Genomic DNA, 15,036 nt, shown 5'->3' with positions numbered 1-15,036 from the left:
ATGTGTACAGGATTGGGGTGCCCAGTGGTGCAGCGGTTAGCTCTCCTGTCGCATTTCTCTGTGTCTCAGTGGGTTTTCCTCCACATCCCAAGCATATATTGATAAGACAACCCCAGAGTGGCACTGCTGGATTCAGCCATGGCGCGTTTGTGTTTAGCAGATTCATGTTCTGTCCAGGATTGACTTCTGCTCTAGCTCCTGATTTCCCATTATGCCACAAATATTAAATGTATACATTATAACGTGTTTTACTAAGGATGAAAATTGTAAATGTTGTCATTTCTAATATTGGATATTTTCTTAGTAATAATTTATTAAACTCTACGTCATGTAATTAGAAGGGCACTACAAAATGGTCGGTTGAGCAGAGGAGACTATGGAGCGGTTAACTTGAGCCTGCCGTTTGATCCTCTTTGTAGAGTTTGCATGTCCACCTAAGGCTCTCACGCTGGTGTTTCTGTTCGGTGTACTCTGTGATGGACGTGGCCTCAAGTCCACCACGCCTTGTGCTCCCGTGACTCCTCACAACCCAATACAACTAAATGTCACCTGAGAAAGTGGAGGGATGAACCAAATGGCCTTCCTACCAGCCACACCGGCCTTTCCAAACTCCTCTTGCTGTCTGGCAACGCACAAGTTGAAGTTTAAATGTTTTCTAATGGATCTTAGTACATAAAGTCCAGATTGATCTCCCAATCACATAGTGATATTGTTGTCGTTTGGTAAGAACATAATCACCTAAGAACTGTAACAAACGAGAGGAGACCGTCGAGCCCAGCAGCCTGCTTTGTCTGGCTAAGCGTCACCCTGCTCCTTCTTGCTGCTCCAACTCCACGGTGTGCTCCGATTCCCACAACTCTTCGAGCACAGAGCTGCTTCACTTCTCTTTAGTCTCCACTGGCGTCCTGGAGTGTGTAATTAATTCACTCCATTTTCTCAAAGGATCTCAAAGACCTCACGCCAGCCACTCACTAAGGAAATCCAATCAGGAAAACAGATCAAGAGCCCCGGGCTCATCCTTTGTACCAGCATCATATCGTTTTGCTACATTTTTTCTTAGTCTACTATACAACATTTTTAAAATGAATGAGCGATTTGAGATCAAGTCAGTTAAAATTATGAGAAACCAGAGATAAAGTGCAGCCTTCACAGTAGTTTTACAGAGTATATCAATGCAGATAAAAGGAAGGGTATGCATTGAAAAATGTACGCATGTCTCTAGCATTTCACCTTTAAAAAGAAGGCTAACAATATGATCCTCTCCTTACTCCCCCACCCCATCCTCCCCGCTTAACAAAACAAAAGGTTAACTCGTAACCAGAGAGAGGTCATCTTTAAAAAGCAAATCAGCATTTCTACGAGGCAATGGAGAGAAGTGTTTGCGCCAAGTTGACATTTAAGCAGCTCATCCAGGTCTCGTCTACTGAAGACGGTCCTGCTTCTCCATGTCTGCAGAGCTGCTTCGAGCGGATTACTCGATTCTTGTTTAAAGAGCAGCCCGGGTAAGAGAGCGGAACTCCTTTCACGAGGGACTGTTTCCGCTGCGTCTCTGTTTCCGGACGGAAGCCAGCGAGCAGCGCAGCGGCAGACTGAAGGGCGGTCGGTCGGGTTGCTTCGGATACTCGGGGATGGCGGTCGTGTCGGCGAGCAGTGCACTGGGCACGTTGCTGCTCAGGAGGTTGAGGTACACGCAGCGTCTCGAACACGCGGATACGTGCTTGCTTTTAAGTCATTCGTTATCGTAATGCGTGCTGTGCAGGCGTCCGTTGAATCAATCTTAGACTCATGTGCCCCTTAGCGATCATCGGAAACTTTCTGCTTCAATGGATTGGGACAAAATGCTGTTCATCCCTGTCATTAACTGTTATCTATAGTTAATAATGGGCCAGTTCAGTAATCGCAGCAATAGAAGCTTGTTTTGTGCGTGTAGCATTGCAGGTCGTGATTCCCCAAAAGTACACGCGTGATAAGCGATGGTACACCGAAATCAAAACCTCGCTAAATGAAGGCTGGAGCCGAGCCGATTCCTCCCCTTCGACCCCATGCTCCGTTTCAGACAGTGGCTTTATTGCTGCCAACCCAAGATGTTTTGAAATTTTAAACCACCTGAAAAAAGACTCGCCTTAAACATTACACTATGTAAATGAAACTAAAAGAAAAATGTAAAAGTTACTTCTTCAGTAATCAAAGGAAAGGCCAGATGCGCCACAATTTAGTGTTAAAATTCCTAAGTTATTGGGCATCCACCTTAATAAAAGGAGGAGCGTCTGAGTGTCCATCCGTTGCTAATGTCTTTGTCATTCCAACAGATGGCGCATCACAAACACTGCTTTTATGAATTCCGTACAAATGGCATCTAGAAGAGACATATGCAACAGATGGTGCTCTTAAAACATTCCTGCTGAGGTCTATGCTGACTACTTGGAGTTCAACTCACTTTAGACAAGGTTTAATTCATAAAAGAACTATACATTTAAAACTGATATGCCCATGTTTATTGGGTGAGGGCAGCAGACCATACTGGGCACGCTCACTTGCTCCTCTTCATAGCAGGCCAATTTGGAGTCCGCAGAGTCCCCACCAGAACTGGAGAAGGAAGCTGGGTGAAAGGACAAAATGAACAGCGACACTGGTGAAAGTGTAAGATTGACACCATGTCAGGTACTGTTCAGAAGTGGGACTAACTGCATCATAACTGTACATGATAAAATCAAAACTATCATTACGTAGTATAGAAAGTACAATTAAATAACACATAGCCAGTCAAAAGTCTGGACAAACTCAGAAATGTTCTTGTTTCTGATAGAAATGTATACCTTTTTTTATCAAGATACCATTAGACTGATATATAAATATAGGCAAGACATTACTAATGGCAATTACTGCTTGAAATGACTGAGGTTTTATTTATTATCACATATGACTGCAAAGCCCACTTTTCAGCAGCCATTCCTTCAGTGTGCTAATAGTGAGCTCCCCCCCATAGCTCATCTTTTACGAACTGGTTGTTGAGGAAGACCTTTGTAGTTGTATTGGCTCCAGTGAAACCTGTTATTCTGCTCACTTGTGTTGCACAGTACTGGCATTGCTAAAGTTCAGTTCTGGGTCCAAAAGTGGCCAAAGTAGAGCAGAAAACTGTCAAAGACGGCACTGGCATAAGGTGTGGACTCTTAAGGAAGAAGCAAAGCGAGGACTTGTAAGGCGTTTTGTTTGTTGCTCACACCACACACTCTGATGTCCTTCTCCTCTTACGTAGTTGTGCATCTCAGCCTTCCCCTTCTTTGTCTGTCCCGGTTTGATTCAGTAAAGATTCTCCTCTCAAGACAGACAATAGTAGACGCCTTTGTATGAAATCTTCAGTTTCTGGGCAGCTTGTTGCATGAAATAACCTTCATTCTGCCAAAAACCAAAAAGAAGGCCGACATGTTTCTTGAGGAAGCCGATTCATTTTGGCCATTTTTGAAACCAGAATGCCAGCACCTTGCAACGCAGTTTCAGTGGGGCTAATATAATTACAAAGGTTTCTTAGATAGCTAGATGGCATGTAAACCTGGCAAATAAAGGAACCGCTAAGGGAGTTTACCATTAGGAGCCTGAAGTAATGGCTGCTGAAAGTGGGGCTCTGCAGTCGTATGAGAAGTCAATTAAAAAGCAGTGATAGCCATTTACACACAGTAATACCTTGGCTGTATTCTTTAAATCACGTTAATGGTATCTTAATACAAAAAGTATCAGTTTTGATCAAAAACAGGGTCCAGACTTTAAACTGGGGGGGTATAAGGAATGGCTTAGTTGTCCCAATGTCACATCCACTGACACAATTTAACAACAATCGGTACTTATCAGTACTTTTATGCACACACAGAACTGCGGTTGTGTGCAGTGCAGATGGTGAGGTCTTGGGACAAACTTGTTGCTGATGAACTCCGTACATGCACAGTGGCCTCAGCAGTGAAGCGCACAGTCCAGTCGCACACCCGCGAGACACACTTGGGCTTATCCACATATTTTATATTTGCCTTCTTTGAACAGAAGAGTATTTTGCTGCCATATTACTCTGTTTTGTCTTCTTCTGCCCTAGTTCTGTCCCTGGACCAAGCATACAGGCCTGCCAGGCTCATTGGCAAACCTCTGTCTTGGCACTGCGGCTGTCTCTCCCCATGAGGTAAAGCTCAGTTTTGTATTTCTTTCCTGATGGCAGGGCACTTGCTCTGTGGAGTTTGCCCACCTCGGAGTGAGTGTTTTGTTTTTTTCTAAGAATGTCTGTGTTAGGTTTATCAGTGACTATAAACGGGCCTGAATGTGGGTATGTGCCAGAGTGTGCCCTGCAGTGGACTGGTACCCTGGTTCACGGTTTCCTACTGCCTTGTACCTGCCAGCAGGCCCTGAAGTGGACGAGGGGGACTGATAACAGCTTAATGGACGTGTGATCAAAATGGATGAGCTCACTTTGTTACTGTTGTTTATCACTAAATGTCAGAAAGAATTGGTTACGTTTCATCTTATGGTTTAAAGGTCTGAACCCAAAAAGAAAAAGAAGAAAGTTGATCCTAAGAGAGACCAGATGGTCAAAGACCGGATGAGGAAGAAAATTAAGAAGCTGGAAAGAGTTCCCCCTGAATTTGTACCCATTGAAGATTTTGTAGTTCCTATTAAATACTTGGATGACACAAGGTACACTCAACAATCTGAGCCTCTGTTTAAAAGAGTTCAATGTGGGATGAAACTGTGAGAGAGTTCAAATGTCATAAGGGTGACGCTGGGCTGTTGTATTGACTATGCTCGTTCTTGTCACCCTCAGGGTCCGAATTCTCCCAGAGGTGTCAGAAGCGGAAAGCGAGCGCCGAGCTCTCCTCATGAAGGAGTGGTCGAGGTATAAGCTGGGCCTTCACAAGGCAGAGATGGAGGCCATCAGCTCAGCGCTGGAAGCTCAGAGAGTGGCCCTCGAAGAGCTGCGCCTGGAGTCTGAGGAGCTTTATCAAGCAGCTGTGAAAAGAGACCAAAAACTGTTTCCTTTTGAAAGTGAAGGCCCCTGTTACACCCCACCGAAAGTTGGATACCAGGCCCCGGAGGGCAAATACAATGACATCACTAAAGTGTACACACAGGTGAACAAATAAAGACCAATGCTGTCACCCGTCTGTTAGAAAATTAATTGGCGGGACCACACTGAACTAAGACGGCTATATGGGGTAAACGGAATAAATGGCTGTGCAGTGAAAGAGTTAGAAACGGGGGCTGAAAGAAACGAGGGTGAGGGCATCTTCTCAAACGTAGGAGTTTAGTCAGGCATGAACCTTCTGTAAGGTTTAAAGGATCATTAATATCACGAGGGAAGAGTACAGTAAAATTCTTAGTTGCATTTGTTAAATAACATACTAAGCACGGCCAAAACTGTCGAGCACCGTAATTTGTGAGGAGAGCAACATTACCTCCAAATTCCTGTCTTCCTTCTACAACAGCAAAAGAGACATAGAAATAAGTATCCTCACCGGACGTCTCTTGGTCTTCACCTGGCGTCTCTGCCACGTCACTGTCTGCACTACAAGCTGGATCATCTCTCCGCTTGTGCAAGATGGCTTTGACGTCTTTAAAAAACAAACTATGGGTAAAGTATAAATACGATATCTCCTTCAGTAACAGTTTGAAAAGGTTTTATGGATTTTCATACTAATGAACTATTGGACTCGGCGTTTATCAGGCCACCATATTCTGCTTAAATGCACTTAGTTATTTAAACCAAAGTAACTTCCAAATCCCACATTTGTGTTTCTGCAATTGGTGACCTGGCAGAGCGTCACAGAGTTAAAATGATGAAAGCTGAACCAGTGATAATGAACCACTAGGCCAATGTACTGGACATTAAACCCAGTGTAGCCTTGAGTGACTGGAAAGTCCAGCTCGTTGGTTCAATCCGTACCTCCATGCCACCTGCCAGTGCCAGCTGTAAAAAAAGTGCATGGCAATGAGTGCAGGTCTCCACCAGAGAGGGAGACTGCCTAGAGGATGTGCCAGGCGGACCTGTCAGTGATCTGATCATTTCCTCTAGTGCCCCAAAACCTTGTTTGAGCGTTTCAACACTGCATGATTACTTCTGAAATAAAATTACAGCGCAATGGAGCTCAAAACCAGTACACTAAAATGACACGCAAGTGGAAAGAGCCAACGACAACTCCTGATGACCTGCTCCTTTTCTACAACACTTTCTAATAGGTGATATCTACCAAGAAATTCTGGGTGAAAAGAGAAACTAATTTTTAACAAACTAGAAGTTCCTATGAAATGATCTCGCTCAGAGTTAATGGGATTCCGTTTCAGGAGTTACGTGAGACAGACATCACGGTTTACTTGGGCTTCGTAAGTGGGTCACAAATCCATTGTAATATTGGAGTGGAAATTTTTACCCCATGCTAAGTAAGTAGACTGCTGTTGTCTACTGTATCTGTGCAAGTTATCTGGGTAAGTTCACGTTCTATCACCGCATTTAATGACCTAGAGTCCTGGTGCTTCCTGTTTTGCTATATGGTTGCAAGACATGGACGCTATCCAGTGACCTGAGATGAAGACTGGACTCCTTTGGTTATGTGTCTCTTTGGAAAATCCTTGGGTACCGTTGGTTTGACTTTGTGTTGAATGAGCGGTTACTCATGGAGTCCTGAAAGAGGCACATTACCTGCATTGTGAGGGAGTGTCAGTTACGGCACTACAGCCATGAGGTGCGATTCCCAGAGCGTGATCCGGCTCGAAGAATCGTCATTGTTGAGGACCCGGGTGGCTGGACCAGGCCAAGGGGGACGCTCATGTAACACATGGCTATGGCAGATAAATGTTCATTTCCGGAGGGTGGCTCTGGACCACGTGTCTGCCTGGGGGGCTGCCAACCAGGATCCTGAGTGGTTTCGGCACCCCACCCTGACCGGAGACGTTCTTAATAAAGAATCATAATTCTACAAAGTCCTAACAAGACTTCCTTTTGTTGCAGAATGACTCCACTGCCACAAACGGTTATTTCATGACTAACATACCTTTCTCTGTCCAGTTAGTCAAATTCAGGACCCCAGTGGGCAGTTGTTATCCTAGCAGCACCACATGGAAGGCAGGGACCAGTGAAGAATTAGTCAGACAGCTTGGTAAAGTAAATCAAATCGGGTAAGGAACCGCCTTTGGCTGCAATGAGGAGCTCTATGAAGTCATAGATGATTGAGGTGGGCAGTGCGCACGTAGACACACACACACACGCATCACTCTCCCTAACCTGCAGGTCTTTGAGGAGGCAAACCCAGTTGCACTGGGAGAGAAGACAGCACCACAGATCTCCAAGTCAGGACACTGGCCGCACTGACCACTGTGTCACCATGCCAGGGAGATTTATCAACATAATTAAGATGATTTGACAGATTTGAAATGAATAGCTAAACTTACTAGTTGCAAATGTAAACTGTCCAAACAATAATGTAAGAAAAGTACTGGGCACATTTATTAAATATGGATATTGGTGGTGTGTGCGGTGACAAAGCTGTGTGGCCTACAGACTTGGCTCGCTCTGCTTCACCGTTTATTTTCCCTTTCCTCCTGTAATGGCAAATACCAGTCATGTGGCGGTTTCTTCCTCAGCTCCCAAACTGGCTTGTACTGCTGCTTTTCCTCAACCCGCTTTCGCTCACTCGCCTGCAGAGCATCCTGCGATAGTAAAAAAAAATAAAAGCAAATTAGGATTGTGAAGCAAACACGTTAAAATGGAATAAAAGCAGCCATTAGATGATACATTCATTGTACAAGACATTTCTGCTTTAGCTAATATGCAGAATTTGTGAAGAAGGACCCTACATGTCTTTTGACAAACACAGAGGCTTGGAGGGCCCTGATATTTACTGCTGGGGTACTTGATGTACTTTAGGGGTCTCACAGACATCACAGCCTTAGTAAAGTAAAGTGAGCTGCACCAGACTTCACCCTTAGCCAGGATGAACGAGTGAGCAGGAACAGCCAGAAGTGCAAACCAACAACAGGTTAGGGTCAGCGAGGCGAGACTTGACTTACTGTGGCTCGTCCAGGTGCTCCACCCCAATGGGTCTGTATTTTGACCACTCCAGTCCCTTCTTTTGAATGCAGTTTTTCACTAAGCAACACTGATTGGGCGCCAATCACATGAGGGGATTTGGGGATTGGAGAGGACGGGAGAAATGAAAGCAAGCCAGCAACCATATCAGCTGAACTTCAGAACTTGTAGCCCACCTGAGGCGAAGCACATCTGAGCCCAACAAGTACTTGGTTGGGAGGACCGTCTAGGAAAAGGCTTGGACTGCTGCTGCTGGAAGAGGTGTTGGTGAGGCCAGAAGAGCGCACTCACTTGGTGGTCTGTGTCTGGAGTCCAATGTCCCAGAGCAGTGACGGGGAGACTGTGCTATAAGACTTGGTGCTGCCCTTCAAATGAGACCTGAAAACTGACACTCTGTGGTCATAAGAGATCTCTGGGCATCTACCGGGTGTCTTCTGATGTCCTGGCTGAACCGCCCACCACGCCCTGGTAATTGTGGCCCCTACTCATCCCCTGTGTCTTACTGGCTAACTATGCCACCTCTTTACCGCCTAATAGCTAATGTGTGGTAAGCGTAGTGACACAAGAATGGCTACCTTCGCTTCAGGCAGGTGGATGCTGCACATTGACGGTGGCTGAAACGGCTCTCCACTGTCTGTGTAAATCACTGACCAGGATAGACAAGTGCTATATTAAGTTAAATAACATATTTATTATTAATAACAATCCAAAAAGGAGCCAGCCTATTGCTGTCTTGAAATCTAATGAGAGGCTAAGCTGAGATACAATAAGAGATGGGGGCCCTTGGCCCACCCCTCCATAAACCAAACAGAGTACCACCTGAGTACACGACCACAGCTCAAAACCTACATGACATTAATGCACTTGGCTGGGCAACTCTCCCTCCGTTACCATGAATTAAAACTTTAACGTGCAGATTAGGGATGGCAGAAAGATCTAGAACAAATGAGACCGTGATTTGTAAAGATGTGAAGAGACATTATACAGTACAATGGCCACTCATGACTTAATGAAAGTGTCCCCGTATCTTAGGGCCTTCATTTGGCACAGGGTCTAGAGACAGTCTAATGTGCCACCCACTAAAACAGCACAATCTCCTGCACCTGAATGCGATTGGTGGGCATCAACAAATGAGGGCACAGAGGTACACTGCTGGTATAAAAGAGTGATATGGAGGGCAATGGAGAACTAAAGAGGGGAAGACTCTCAGGAGCTGCTCTGGATTAAATAGCTCAAGGTCCGAGACATTATAAAATGGGCCTGTTTAAGACTATTTTAAAATAAGAATGAGGAGGTGCTTTTTACGATATTCTTCATGTCAGCCCAATCATGAATGCATTGAACATACAGTATAAAAATGATTTAGCAGGCTCTCTTCAGATGTGCTATCTTGCTGGTGCCCACCTTGGCCTGTGCACTGTGATGTTTCTCCCACTCCTGACAGCTGTAGTAGTCCAGTTTCCACTGCTGGCATGACGGCGCCGATCCAAATGTGTAGTAGCTGTGAAAGAGATGCTGAAAGCTCTGGCAGTGCTTGTACTCACGCCAGTAGTCATCACAGGCCCGTGGAGGCTAGAAAAAGAAGAAGAAACAAGCAGTGTGGGCAGAAGCAACACAAAATGGCCACTGCTTAGACCTCCCAACTTACAGAGGAGCTACTGGGGCAAAACTGAGGAAATCCATACAAACAGGGGTCTTGGTGCATCACCACTTGATAAACCTTGCAAGTAAAGACCAGATTTTGCAATTTTAACACATTTCAAACTAAACGCTTCATTCAGTCGTGCCTTTTAACAGAAATCTAACTTGCAGATTACACTTTGTGTGCTTAAAAAGCAGAACACTGGGCCATATTGCTTGTGTTCCATCTACCGTCAATGTATTAACAGGGAATTTGTTAACCAGCTCCCTGCGGACGCTAAGCTAGCACTGTCTGTGTCAAATCTGCAGGTTTCCTTCCTCCATTTTTAAAGATGAGCCCAATGTGACTGCGTGTTTTTTCTGTTCTGCAGCCCATTCAGGGATGGCTCCTGCCATGTAGCCAGCTTGGATAAGTAAGTACTTACTGCCTCCTCACCTATCCAGATCTGGATGACCAGTTTAGTAAATGGACGGGTACCTTCTCATGACCACGGCTACTCTCAAGATGAAATTAACATTTCATGCCTTTAACGACATGGCTGGCTCGGGACTCCATGGATGTACCATCGCAGGCAGTGTTTCCCCGTTCTGCGCCTAGGTTCACGCCGCTGTCTCCTCGCACGCTAATTTAAAGCTCTTTAAGCTGGGGTGGGTGTGGAGGCGGCTGTGTGCTTCAAGATTCCTGGGGATGATCTGGCGTGCCGCCCTAGTTTTGGGTTTACCTTGAGGTCGATGCTTCTGTGTTCGGGTCACCCTGGTTTGGCGTGCTTGTCGAGGCTCACTATCCTAGTTGTTTTACCGTTAGAGCTGCAGAGCACAAGGTCACGGGCTCGCCGGTCACCGCTTGAGTAGTTCGCGATGCTGCTGACGTCGGTACGTGTGGAGCATTCACATTACGATGAAAACGCTACTTATAAAGATGCCAGGTCTCATTAACATATCATCTGAGACATTCGGCACGGCTCCTTCTGCAGCCCCTCGCGTCCTTCTACTCCCGAATAATTGTAAAGAAACCAAACAGAAAACGAAGAGTTCTGGCTTTCAGAGGCACGAACTTTGCCCACATATTACGCGCCGTTTAAATTGCCACAGAAATGTTGCCCAGCGGTCGGCGCCAGCATATGGACTACATCTATAAAATGACCATTCTTTTACTTTCTGCTCACCGCCACTCGACTGTCCGCCAAGTTCACTGATAATACTCACCCGCCACACACTCGTCGGAAAAGCCATGCCGGGAACCTTCGCGTGCAGATCCGCCCGATTACTGACGTAAACCAATAGTGTTGAGACTCCACCCCGACGACCTTCACGCATAAGCCAATAGACAGAGATAAATGTAACTGATTGACGGGTATATAGACCAATGATTGCTTTGGAAAAATCTCTGGTCCGGAAAGGATCTTTGGAGGTGTGTGTGGTTGAGGTTGTAGTTCTGAGTGACAGTGCCTCTAAGCCTAATGCATTATGTGATTCTACCAACAAATGGATATAGAGGTATTAATGTTGAACCACATTTTAAAATTCACTTAAATGATATAACTTAGTAATGAGATAATACATCATACGCCTATGCCCCTATGGCAGAACTGACCAACACGAGACATTTCTCACTGTGGAAATAACGTTTCTTAGTCTTTAGTCTCAGATCAAGTGAAGTTGTTGCCATCCCTGAAAAGGAACGAGCAGTGGCGCAACGTCACACCACTGTTCGGGCTTGCAATGTTAGCCACGACTGATACCCAATAACTTTTATATTAAAAAGAATATGGCATCAATAGGCATTTTACGAGTGAACGAGTGAGCCACACGAAAATATTTTTAAAGAGCCGTTTTATAATTAAAATACAAACAGTGCCAAATGCATCTCACAATAAAAAAATCACTTCAATTAATATAAACTTTATTTTTGCAGCCGGCTTTATTTAAGCTACCAATCACCCATCACGACATTTTTCTGTTAACAAGGGAGGAGGTTGGTACTTTTCAAGTCAGTTTACACCCATGGCATATATTAATGAGCCATGTAAAGTTGTGTTCTAAAATGAAGCTTTTAGAGTTTTTTGATGCAAAGGGCATCAGCCCAAATGTGATACCAACTGTCAGACCATATACTGAATATGTTCACTTTGAAGTGGCAAAGCTTTCAGTTCTAGCAAATGTGCCTTGCATGTTGGAAGTAATCATGTTAGCATCAACCCATGGTATCCTGAGGTAAGGCTTCTCTTGTTCACTTGTCTGCTTACAGTGGCACCACGGCTGAGGTTGTGACAGTTGTCTCTTGACCTGCACGTCTTGCTCCACGTTTCTCTCCAATTCCATTTCATTTGCCATGTTTTGTGACCAAGCTATCCCTCGGTTATGAAATCCCTTTGAGCATTCATCGGTCATTAATCCACTGCGATTATATGCAATTCAAAACCTGCACCAGTGGCACATGCACACTGCAATCATTTTTTATATTCAATGCTCAATCACATACACAGTGGTTTGTACAAAATGCCTACTCCAAATCTTATTTTTTTCCCCCCTCTTAAACTGGGTTTCATCTACAGTTAAGGTCCACATTGCATCAGTCCTTACAGCTACAGCCATAGTGCAATGTCAGGTAGACGTCAGGATTAAGAAAAGGCACAGGGACTCATCACATTTTCTGCTATTACCGCCTGGGACCATTGTGCTCTTCACCCATGGCTTGTTACATCCATAGTTCTCTTTTCATAACAAAAAAAAAAAAATGGTGCAAACTGCTCCAAGGTCCATGAAAAAACACACTTCTTGTAACAGTATTCACAGCAACTTTATATATGGACTTACCTAACCAAAATCAGGAACCGTAGGACTGGCAGTTGGGGGGTTTGTAAAAGGCCATACTTTTTGCCAATGACATTCTGTTATTTTAAACAGAATACAGAGATTGACACTGAGTGGCAGCATGGCACTCAAGCATGCCAGCAGGAGTTACATGACCCTTTGTGCACAATAAATGTGAACGGAGCTGAGCCAAGCCAATTACATTACATTATCTATCTATATATAAATAAAAAACATACAAACAAAACAAAACAAACAGCCTTAGTTGTTTTTCAAAGAGCCAAGGCCAAGAGCCGATGGTAGCTCCAGGTTCCTTTAATTGCTCAGCCCAATATGGGCACAGGAGTGCCAGCTGGCTTTAGGGGACTGACTGGGGATAGTCACATGCAGACCAAAAAACAAACAACAGTAAAAATATTACCCATAATACTACCTTCCAGTATTATCAAGTTGGATAAAAGAGAATACCTTTACTGTTCATCTCTGTACAGTACTTGCTAAATGTGTCTTTCTTGACAGGATTGCAGTCCATATTCTCTACAACGGAGACAGTGAAGACTAATGGCAGTAACCTGTACAGGTAGGAGGAGACATGTTGTAAACGCTGGCCACTTACAGAGTGCATTTGTGTTCAATTTTTAGTTTCAGTTTATCTAACCTTGTTAGTTCTTCAGGTTGATTTGCACTATGACCTCCGATATGAGGGCCTCGACTAGGTCTGTATTCTGAAGCACTTTCTGTGCAGAACTTCATTTAACATCAACATCTGTGCTTGGTTGCTTTGAGCAGAAGGACACCGCCATACTTGCTTGCTTATACTCACTCACTCAACTCCAAAATCTCTTACCTGCATTTCACACAATAGAGGGAGTGTGTCAGAATGAATTCCAATTAGCCTTTGTTGTAATGGATGAAGTAAACTGCAACTTTGTTGCTTACATTGGGCAGAACATGATACTTTCTTATATTGTACAGGCCAAGTGCTAACTTGATGGGAATAAGGTTGCTCTGCAACTTAAATACTGTACACAAACAAACACTTTCCATTTATGCTGCTTAAAAAAAAACTTAAAAGCAGAATGAAAACTATATTTTGGAACACCATCATTGTATGATTCTACAGAACAAACACCTTTTTCAGTTGTCACACTTGGCCACACTATCCCAAGACAATTCTTCTGTTACTACACATTTAGCAAATATGTTGAATATTTTGTCCATTAATAATGGACATCATTAATGGGGAAAAAAACAAAACACCAAGTTCTTATTTTTCTCTTACACAGGACAGTTCTGATGCATCCTGCCAAAACTAAACTGCCTAAAATGCACAGTCAATTGAAAAATAATCATGCTAGCCATTAAAACAGATTAGCATCATTTTTTCCACTTTCTTGATAGACTTGTGGAAGAAGACATAACCATACATGGTGTACCTCTGGCAGTTTTATTCATTTTATCTTCAATATACGGAGGACAGAACCTTGAAGTGGTACTTACACATCTGTTACTTCTTTCAAATGGGTGGAATTCTTTCTATTCATCATAATCATTCTTCCCTTGCTGCCACACTGAAAATACAAAATAAGTAAAACCAAACCTCATCTACATCTAGTTCAGCATGAACACATTGTCACACACATGCGAGTAGGGGGACGTTGTGTGGACCAAGTAAAGGTAATTCCACGCCAGGCCAAGGGAGGGCGGGGTGCACTAAACCTGAGTCAGTGATGACACTTCCGGTTCCGGCACCCAGACTGACGTCAGAAGGACATCACGTCCAGTTATCTGACATCACTTCCGGTCCGATCATTTAAAGCCACCATCTTTCCGAACTCTCATCAGTTCGATCTTGGACTCAGTGCTACTATCAACAGCTCTTTATAACTTAAAAAACCATTTGCAGCCAGGAATATTATACAGGTGGCTGCCCCAAATGTGTGTCGAGTCTGTTCATTTTCACAACATACATTTATAAACAGTAAACCTGTCCTCTTACCATAGGTCTTTCCTTGCCAGTCCTCCTGATATATTAAGGTAACCATTAAAAACACTCCTGAATTAAGTCACCAATATCTACAGAACCCATTTGAAAGGACAACTGGGCGCAATATTAAATACTGGTTATATCATTTAATCGCCATGTTCTGACCTCATCTTTAATCTCCTACAGAAGCACAGGTGCAATAGCAACAATAATGTCATTTTGTGTGGAATGTGACATGGCAGAACTCCAGACAATGCAGATAATAACAAAGGGAACTGCTAAGACATCATCACAACTGGCAAACACTTGTGTAGACTTACTGAAGATACTATAATTGACACATTCTCATCTCTGTAATCCTTGCCTTAGACACAGAAAACTGCAGTGTTCTTCCTCAGCATTTCATGGGGCTTTACCATTTGACATTGTGCACCCTTACCAAGTACAATCAGTCGTGTAAATGCACTTACATCACTGAGTTCTTAATCTTTTTAAGAATTATTCTTGATGGTGAGATTCCTCTGACGCTCAAGCG

At 43.9% G+C, this 15,036-nt stretch overlaps 2 protein-coding genes across 2 annotated transcripts; one reads left to right on the top strand and one right to left on the bottom strand.

Moving 5' to 3' along the window:
• Positions 1 to 1,536: 1,536 nt before the first annotated feature.
• Positions 1,537 to 5,135, top strand: mrpl40 (mitochondrial ribosomal protein L40). Its single transcript, XM_028824642.2, has 4 exons — positions 1,537 to 1,684; positions 4,082 to 4,165; positions 4,516 to 4,674; positions 4,802 to 5,135. The coding sequence occupies exons 1-4, from the start codon at positions 1,629 to 1,631 to the stop codon at positions 5,118 to 5,120; spliced, it is 618 nt and encodes a 205-aa protein (XP_028680475.1). The 5' UTR covers positions 1,537 to 1,628; the 3' UTR covers positions 5,121 to 5,135.
• Positions 5,136 to 7,455: 2,320 nt separating this feature from the next.
• c18h22orf39 (chromosome 18 C22orf39 homolog) lies at positions 7,456 to 11,022 on the bottom strand. Its single transcript, XM_028824643.2, has 3 exons — positions 10,907 to 11,022; positions 9,464 to 9,631; positions 7,456 to 7,680 (listed from the first exon to the last, which is right to left on the bottom strand). The coding sequence occupies exons 1-3, from the start codon at positions 11,015 to 11,017 to the stop codon at positions 7,549 to 7,551; spliced, it is 411 nt and encodes a 136-aa protein (XP_028680476.2). The 5' UTR covers positions 11,018 to 11,022; the 3' UTR covers positions 7,456 to 7,548.
• Positions 11,023 to 15,036: the final 4,014 nt, after the last annotated feature.

Source organism: Erpetoichthys calabaricus, chromosome 18, assembly GCF_900747795.2.
Source record: "Erpetoichthys calabaricus chromosome 18, fErpCal1.3, whole genome shotgun sequence".
NCBI lineage: Eukaryota > Metazoa > Chordata > Cladistia > Polypteriformes > Polypteridae > Erpetoichthys > Erpetoichthys calabaricus.
The sequence above is the reverse complement of the archived record's forward strand: the minus strand, read 5'-3'. Positions and strand labels throughout refer to the sequence as shown.

Coding starts and splice junctions, on each gene's coding strand:
- c18h22orf39 (XM_028824643.2), bottom strand. CDS start 11,017: ATGCGTGAAGGTCGTCGGGGTGGAGTCTCAACACTATTGGTTTACGTC. Junction 9,632..10,906: donor TTCCGACGAGTGTGTGGCGG/GTGAGTATTATC, acceptor TTCTTTTTCTAG/CCTCCACGGGCCTGTGATGA. Junction 7,681..9,463: donor ATCACAGTGCACAGGCCAAG/GTGGGCACCAGC, acceptor TTACTATCGCAG/GATGCTCTGCAGGCGAGTGA.
- mrpl40 (XM_028824642.2), top strand. CDS start 1,629: ATGGCGGTCGTGTCGGCGAGCAGTGCACTGGGCACGTTGCTGCTCAGG. Junction 1,685..4,081: donor TTGCTGCTCAGGAGGTTGAG/GTACACGCAGCG, acceptor CTTCTGCCCTAG/TTCTGTCCCTGGACCAAGCA. Junction 4,166..4,515: donor CGGCTGTCTCTCCCCATGAG/GTAAAGCTCAGT, acceptor TATGGTTTAAAG/GTCTGAACCCAAAAAGAAAA.